Source organism: Mandrillus leucophaeus, unplaced genomic scaffold (genome assembly GCF_000951045.1).
Source record: "Mandrillus leucophaeus isolate KB7577 unplaced genomic scaffold, Mleu.le_1.0 Scaffold873, whole genome shotgun sequence".
In the NCBI taxonomy this organism is placed as follows: Eukaryota; Metazoa; Chordata; class Mammalia; order Primates; family Cercopithecidae; genus Mandrillus; species Mandrillus leucophaeus.
The window spans coordinates 1,192,196-1,201,257 of record NW_012109508.1 but is presented as its reverse complement, the minus strand read 5'-3'; the positions used below and the strand labels follow the sequence as shown (position 1 = coordinate 1,201,257).

At 41.9% G+C, this 9,062-nt stretch overlaps 1 protein-coding gene across 1 annotated transcript in view; it reads right to left on the bottom strand.

Moving 5' to 3' along the window:
- Window positions 1-549: 549 nt before the first annotated feature.
- LOC105531238 (A disintegrin and metalloproteinase with thrombospondin motifs 12-like) overlaps window positions 550-9,062 on the bottom strand; it is a 14,957-nt gene continuing 6,444 nt past the window's right edge. The window contains exon 2 of the mRNA XM_011969128.1: window positions 550-1,151. Within this exon, the coding sequence (XP_011824518.1) occupies window positions 745-1,151 (407 nt within the window). The 3' untranslated portion in view covers window positions 550-744. The remainder of the gene's footprint in view (window positions 1,152-9,062) is intronic.

The following is a 9,062-nucleotide window of genomic DNA, read 5'->3' as shown; positions in this document are numbered from 1 at the left end:
CCACAATACTCTATTAAAAGTGTCGGCAAACTCTTTCTGAAAGACCAGACAGCAAATATTGTGCAGTTCCTCAGCCATACAGTAACTACCCCAACTACTCAGCTCTGTCGTTGCAGTTCAAAAACAGCCCTAGACAATCTGTGAACACACAGTATATCTGCCTTTCAATAAAACTTTATTTATAGAAACAAGAGGCAGGCCAGATTTGGCCTATGGTTCATAGTTTGCCAAACCTTGCTCCATGAGGCAGATACTACTATTATCTCTATTTTACAGATGAGAAAACAGAGGCACAAAGGGATCAATTGACTGCCTGAGGTTCCCTCATGAAGTCTGATTATGAAGCACACAGAGTCAACTATCACATCACAGCAGCTGCTATCACCATCATTATTTATAACATTCTCACTCAGTCCAAATTTAAGTTCTGTTCGTTCAAAATATGCTGTCCAGCCAGTCAGTCAACAATACCTTCAGAGCTGCCTCAGAGGCTGAAGACCAAACTCAAATTCTCTCTCTTCTTCCCCCTCCAACCCCGCCCTGATGTTCCTGGTTGGAGTTCTGTCTGCCTCCTCTGAACCCTCAGTGCCCTTACTCTTGTACCTCTCAATTCAATCTCTTTTATTTATTAAACACTTTCTCGCCAACCCCTTTGGAGGCCAGGATCATCACATGACGGGGGCTCAACTCCCATATGTCAGTGCATCTGTGAACCTGTTGGTAGTAGGTCTACTGGCTGGGACTCTAGGGGCCGGAGCAGAGGAAGGAGATGCCAGAGCTCGCACTCACCAGTCCGTGGCAGGCACTGAGGGCTGCCGTCCCAACTCTGGTGCCCTGCTGCAGAACCGTGCCACTGAGATGGCAGAGCGGGGCGGAGGTAGCCATCATCTTAACTCGGGAGAGGTTCCCATATCTCTTCTCCATGATGTAGCTATTGGAAAGAAATCCTCGATTGACCGTCAAGTTAAAAAACAGGTCCTTCTCCTCGTGAGAAATTCTGTAGTACACCCAGTCCTCTGAGCCATCCAAATCTCTCCTCCTCCTGCTGCTCGCGATGGGATAGTGCAAGCCATATGACAAAAAATGCCCACTGGCGTCTACTCGGACTGGACCCACCACGTGGTATTCTGGCAGACCCTTGACAAAATGCTCTGAAAGAAAAAGAGAAATGGAAGAACAGTGAGAGACACTGGTAGGAAGGCAAAGCCACTTTTGTTTGGAACTTGGATGCTAGCTTTCTTCTTTTTTCTTTTTTTTCATTTTTTTTTTTTTTGAAATGAAGTTTCACTCTTGTTGCCTAGGCTGGAGTGCAATGGCACGATCCGGGCTCACCGCAACCTCCTCCTCATGGGTTCCAGCGATTCTCCTGCCTCAGCCTCCCAAGGAGCTGGGATTACAGGCATGTGCCACAATGCCTGGCTAATTTTGTATCTTTTTTAGTAGAGACGGGGTTTCTCCATGTTGGTCAGGCTGGTCTCGAACTCCCAACCTTGGGTGATCCACCTGCCTCGCCCTTCCCAAGTGCTGGGATTACAGGTGTGAGCCACCATGCCCGGCCGCTAGCTTTTTAATTATACAATCCCATTGTTGAATTGAAGTTTAGAGATCCTTTCCATCATACAAATACTGTTAACATTAAATTCCCAGAACAACTTAAATTTACCTGGTGCCTCCTCCTCAGTGACATGATATCAGGTGTTTTACCAGAGACAAATTAAGATGGGAATTAATCCGTGATGGGCACTGTTAGAAAAGGGGCAAAGTCTGCATGAGGAACAGGAATCTTTCAAGTCTAGGATTCAGTAAGACAAATCACAGAGCTTCACTGTGGATTATAAGGTGCTTCAATACATCAAGAACTTCCTGTTAAAGTCAGATTAGAGGGAAAAAAACAAAATCATGGCGAACTCATCATATGCACGCTGATCAACCTCACACCAATTACAGCATAAGAGTGTTCCATAATGTAGCAAAGAGTGCATAAAAGAAGCTGGATTTTAAAAAAATGTTTACCAAACGCATATAAGGGGATATATCAGGATCCGAGGCATTGGCTCAAAACATAAAAACTGCCACTTTAAAAATGCAAGACTGGAACACTTGATCCTTCCCCACACGAGAACACATACACATTTTGACCTACTCAAATTTGCCTCCCTACCACTACCTCCTTATGTTGATGTTTGAGAATAACAAAGGATCTACCTAGCAGAGAATTTATCATCACTCTGGATTACAGACTTTTTTTTTGTTTGTTTGGTTTTGTTTTGCTTTGTATTGTTTTCTGAGATGGAGTTTTGCACTTGTTGCCCAGGCTGGAGTGCAATGGCATGATCTCGGCTCACCGCAACCTCTGCCTCCCAGGTTCAGACAATTCTCCTACCTCAGCCTCCTAAGTAGCTGGGATTACAGGCATGCGCCACTACACCCGGCTAATTTTGTATTTTTCATAGAGACGGGGCCATGTTGACCAGGCTGGTCTTGAACTCCTGACCTCAGGTGATCCACCCACCTCGGCCTTCCAAAACCATTAACCATTTAGTAAGATAAACTAATATGTTGCTTAAAAAAAAACCAAACAAACAAAAAAAAGCTTCTACTTGTCACTTCTCAGTTGTAGTTTTGCACTTTGTAACTTGCTTTACTTTGCTCATGTAACTTCTCCAACTAGAATGTCTTTTGCATTCTATCAAAATCGTGTTTAAGCATTCAAGTCTCAACTTAAACCCTTCCTCTTTTTTCTCCTAATGTCCCTGGCTAAACTTCTCTCGCCTTTCCCTGAACCCTCATGCCCTTCCTGTCTGTACCTCCCAGAATGACTTTATTTTATATTGCCTTTTATTATACAATTTATCCCCAAATCTGCCAGAATCTTACACATCACAGGTGCTCAGTTCTTATGTGTTGATGTATCAGTAAACACTATCGTAGCTAGTTAATTAAAATAACTGGACTTGATGGGTTACAATTATAAAAGAGCTGTTTTTTTTGTTTGTTTGTTTTTTGTTTTTTTCCCAGGCAACTACCTCTAAACCCTTTGTGTAATCATTCTTCTCTGCCTTGGATTAAATATGGGGCAGAACACAGAGTTTTCACTCTCAGGCACTAACAAATGGTCTCCATTTTTAGGCATAAAAAGCCCGGACCCATTATTTCCGACTGCAGCAGCTAGGCACAACAGACCACACGGCAACATGGGCAGATCTTCACAGCAATGCTCCATGAAAAACAAGAAATAGAACAAGCTAATGCAGAGCTATTTACATTTGTGGAAAATACACACACATGAAAACAATAATACAAAGTTTTCCAGAACACATTGGAACAAGAAATACATATGGAACCCATTAAAATGGTTTTCCATGGGGAAGAATTGGAGTAGGGAGTGGGAACAGAAATGCATAAATATACATAACAAAAAAAGCTTTTTTGCAAAATTCATGATACTAGTGTGCCATGAACTGAAGTGTGTAACTGACTCAGTCCTCTCTCCTGCCCATTCACTCCCTAAGAAACGTCTGCTCCAATCTAGTATTAGAGGACCTTCCAAAGAGAGAAACTGTGGGTGGGTGAGGCGGATGCAGTCGGCCCCTGTAGTATTTCCCTCTGGCTGCTCTTCTCCTCTGCTACTCACAGGGATGCTTCTGGCTCCGCCAGGGCTCAAACAGGGAAGGGAGTTAGGGGCAGAAAATATCTTATTCAGTTGGGTATATAGCAATGGTATCATCTAGCAATGGTGCCCTGTATGTAGCCAGTGTCCACATGCTGACTGGCACCTTCTATTAAGAGACGCTCTGTGGCCACTGGGAAACCTCTGCTCCCTTCAGGTCCCTCAGTGTGGATAATTCCTCCTCCAACTGGCCACCCACTGCCTCCCTATCTTCTACCCCTTTACTGAAACCACATCACCCCTACAGGGCATCCTCTTTGGCATCTTTTCAAGATGATCCACATCTTGTTGCCTTTCATGAGGTCCAAATCTGGCTCACAAGAAGCAACCACGATCCCTGACATCCCCTTCACCCCCACCCCACGCCATGAAAATCAGGCCATTCCTGACCGTGCTCTTGGTCAGCTGTGTCACCAAATGTCATTCCAGGCAGTCTTTTGCCTATCCATATTTTAAGGCTAAAATGCTAGTGGCCATGCTCCCCAAACCCATAGCAAACCCTCAGGATCTCTAGCTGTCCCTTCTCTTGCCTTGAGTTGGGGCACAGTAGGGGGAATGAATGCCCTAGCATTCTCATCTCTCCTGAAGGAATTCTCTCTCTGAAGTCTCTCCACTGGCCTTTAAGCCTCTCCTCACGCTCATACTAGGAGAGTGAAGAAATTAGAATCACACCATCCCCCTGCAAGGCCCACACACATGGTCTGAAATTTCTCTTTAAGTATGTGTAGAAAATTAATCTTTTTTTTCTTCTCAGACTTAAGGTCTTGGCAGAAACTGAGACAAAAGAAAGAGTCGCATTTGAATACCCTGTTACACACGCAGGTCTCTGCATCTCTATCAAAACAGAAAATAAGCATCTTTTCTAGCAGATCATTTTTTCAAAAAGCCAGATTGACTGATTTAAGGGGAGCATGAATGAAAAGCAACTACATTTTAAAAAATGAATTCTGAATAAAATGTTATACTCTTCCAAGTCAAATGAGCTATAACCTATTGAACAACTCTGAAAAGAATTGAAAATATCTTATTTGCTATACTTAGAAAACAACTATGATAAAATTTAGGTTGTCATGAAACAAACCAACAAGTGTGATTCTAAATCAATCTTACATTATTAAAAATTACTCTAAATTTTTATGTAAGTTGATATATCAAAATAATTGTGGCAATTTTACAGAAATATGGAAACAATAGGATATAATAAAAGGGCAATAAATGTATAATTGCATCTCTACTATAATTGCAACTGTGAGACATATTAACATATATGCCTATGAATAAAGTGTTTGAAATAATGGGTAAGAGTGCACATTTTTATGATGATGAGATTTGGGGTGTGGTTTTCCCTTTTAAAATTTGTAGTTCCTGTGTTGCTTTTCCCAGTTAAAAATAAATAGGTGAGAAGGATTGAATGGGGGAGTGCTATGCTGGCTTATGAGAGAACCACATAGAATATCCAGTAGACAAGATAAGTGAGGCATGCCTGTGCCCCATGACACAAGGCTGTCTGACCCTGGTCACTCCCGATGCCTTGCTGATGGTACCCACTACAGCTGGCTGCATCCTGAGGGAAGAATTCACCTTGGAAGAGGCATCTCTTGACTGAGACTGCTGGAGATAGGGACAGGACAGCTAGAGTAGAGCTCGAGGTCTTCTCAGGCAATAGGAAAGCAAAATGAGTTTGGAGCGACAGATCCACAGGAGTGTTAGCAGGAGACAAGGGTGTGAGAAAAAGCAGGCCAAGGTAGAAGCAAGCTTAAATGGCAGGCTTGGTATTCTACCATCAAGGCCATCCAGCAGAGAGAAGCAATAATCCCAGCTCTGAGTTAGAAGAATTGCAATGGGAAGAGTGTGGAGGAAGCAAACTTAATCTAGGAGTTATCTCAATTTATCCAGAAAACAACATTTTTTCTCATAAATTTTCTGACTTAAAATATTCTTTATAGAAACTGCCTCTGAAGATACATCTCACAGATTTAAATATGATTTTTGAAAGTGTAAAAGGAAAGACGAAAGTTTGCCTATGCCCTAGCACCTATTGCCCAATAAATAAAAGAGCAAACACATTTATAAATTTTGACCCAGTTGCTTTTGATCGAACAAGTTTTTAAGAGAGCCAATCTAAGTTGGCTATAGAATAATATGATAATAATTACAGTGTTTCATAAGCGCTTGCTGTGAGCCAGGTACCATAAGTCTTTCCTCATTCAATACTCACAACAACCCTGTGATAGAGATTCAGTTGTTATCCCCATTTCATAAATAAGGAAACTGAGTGTAGGAAGTCACTGTGCCACATTATATAACATTCCTTGGATTGAAACGCTGTGCCTTCTATTTCAAAACCATGCTCTAGCCACCACACTTCATTAGTAAGTAAAGAAAAGCAGCTGCTCTTGGCAGAGAGCGTAGCAGGGTTAGAGGTAATAACACTGCTCCTAGGGACGGTGATCTGACCAGACAAGAAGCGCTTCACTTCTTTACACCTCAATTTTCTTAGCCATCAATGGACATAGTAATTGCCTCTTTGTTGGGCAAAGCGATGGGGGATAACATCGGTTTTCCCTCCTGATCTGATTGCATAGGAGGCAGCTAAACCATGGCAGCCCATAGGTGTGGATGGAAATCAGGGGTCACTTACAAAGTGTGGTTTGTGTTGGTGACCCAAGCTCAGCTACCTCAACTATATAATGGGCATAATAATAATAGCATTTACCTCCTAGGCTGGGAGTGAGGCTCCAATGCATTAATATATTTAAAACATTTAAAATTGTGCTTGACAAATAACATTCATTAGACACTAGCACTGTTGGTTTTAAAGGTAGAAACTTGGCTACCAGGGATCACTGTGGACATAGACATGTGTAACCTCCAAGCAGAGATAGGAGAGAAGCCCACACTCACCTTAGCCTCCTTCTCCATAGGCTAAGATTAGTTTTGCAGATTTGTTAGCTATAATCTTGGCCAATGAAAGCAGAACTCAGAGGAGATATGATAGCGATGGAGAAATAGGTGTCAAGAAATAATAATAGCTCCTAATTTTTATCATTTCTATGGTCAAGTACTACATTAAGAGTATGCCAGCTTGGTCTTATCTAATCCTCACAATTCTGTGGGTAAGCATTAATTGTATCCCTCATCTGGGGCTCTACTTCCATCTCTGTAAAGTGACAACAATGAGGGATGAGGATTTGTTCCTGGGCAATCTGATCCCAGAGCACACACTCCTAAGCTCTGCCCTTACTGCGTGCATCACCAGGGTCTGTTACCCAGCACAGATATCAAGGCGGGTTATCAATAAGGTGTGGGGTTGGGAGGGCCAGAGGCTGAGATACACGAAAATTACATCACAATCTATACAAGGGTGTGTAGAAATACATTATAAGCTCCTAAAACTTTGATTTGCCTTGTTTAAAATTATATTGGAAGCCTCAGTCCACAAGTTTCAGTGGTACTTCATGAGAAGCTCTTGAGTAAAGGCTGTTGGCACAAGTGCTTTTTAAAATACAAAACAAGGCATCTTTTACCCTCAGCTTAGAAAGGACAGAGGTAAGAGTATTTACTAGCTTTGTACAGTTTAGGCTAAATCTATAGTATTTTTTTTTTTTTTTCCAGACAGAGTCCTGCTCTGTTGCCCAGGCTGGCATGATCTCGGCAGCCCATTATATCCTCTGCCTCCAGGGTTAAAGAGATTTTCCTGCCTCAGCCTCCCAAGTAGTTGGGACTACAGGCGTACACCGCCACACCTGACTGATTTTTGTATTTTTAGTAGAGACAGGGTTTCGTTGTGTTGACCAGGCTGGTCTCGAACTTCCGACCTCAGGTGATGCACCCGCCTTGGCCTCCCAAAGTGCTGGGATTACAGGCATGAGCCACCGTGTCCGGCCTATTCTTTTTTCTTTTTAATGGAACGCTTCACAGATTTGCATGTCATCCTTGAGCGGCGGCCACACTAATCTCTGTATCGGTCCAATGTTAGTATATGTGCTTCCAAAGCAAGCATTACCTGTACTTATTCTTTATATTTATTTCTGTCTTAGAAAGAATTGAATATCTAAGACCCCTTTCTAAAAAAAGATTATGAAATTCCTATAGTAAAGGTTTTTTTCATAATTATCTTCCATGTAAGATAACTGTAACCTTGCAACGCGATTTTTATTATAGAAATTTACACATGTTGGAATGTTGTGAAGAACTGTGTTGGTCTCCTCAGAATTGTAAAGTATGCCACAGAACGCTGGATTTGCTCATCAACTCTATGATAACTAATGTGCTAACTATATAGATTATTATAATCAACACAATATATCAAATCTGTGAACTCTCTTCTTACATTAAGAAAACAGCTGAAATCCTTTCCTCCTTGCAGAATTTTAAAAAAATAGAATACATAAATAATTAAAACTCTTATCTGAAAACACTGCAACATTCCCTCTGTTTCTTGCACAAGCCTAAAGCTCATCTCTAATATGGAATAAAGTGCCTGTCCTGTTGATTTCACAGAGATGTCAGGAGCAAAAGAGGTCATGGAACAGACTGGCGTTTTGTAAACAGCATAGGGATAAACAACCCAAAGGGGATATGATTGGCTGTAGAAGAGAGGCAGTATGTTGTGTGCGAGATTAATATTTCCTGTTGTTCTGATACTTGGTTGTGAACCAAGAAATCCTGTGTAAGTCACAGCACATTCCTATATCATAACTGAGCAATGTGGAAAGAATACTGGGCAGTTAGTCAAATAGCCTGTTTCTATGTTTCTAGTCCCAGAAAGGACTGGATTTATCTCCATACTCCTTCCAACGACTAAAATCTTGATTTAGCCCAACTCTGAGAACTAGAAGGAACCTAAAAGGTTATGTAGTGTCTGAATCTGGAGACTGAGTCTCCAACCATGGAACCCTGTGCAATTCCCTTTACCCTCCTCGTGAAGGGGCATTCATTAGGTGCTCAATCATATAGGCTGACTAACTGATGCCCTAGACCTCCCATTCCTTATCCGTAAAAGTAAAAAGGGGGCCAGGCATGGTGGCTCATTCCTGTAATTGCAGCATTTGGGGACGCTAAAGTGGGAGGATTGCTTAAGGCCAGGAGTTCAAGATCAGTCTGGACAACATAGCTAGACCTCATCTCCATAACAAAATAAATTAAATAGTTCAAAAATAAGAATGGGTGAGATGATCTCTGAAGTAATTTGTAGGTTTAAATGTTCAGGATTTGAGTGCATTCAAAAATGCTATCAAAGTGGAAATGGAAGTCTAAGGAAATTGGTTATTTGTGAGACTGTAGGTAGGTCATTTGGAGGGAAAACCCAGGCCATCCTAATCCCAGATAGCCTTAGAATTTCATTCTCTACTGCTTTGCCCTCATCCATCCCTTCCTCCCTCTTTCTGAC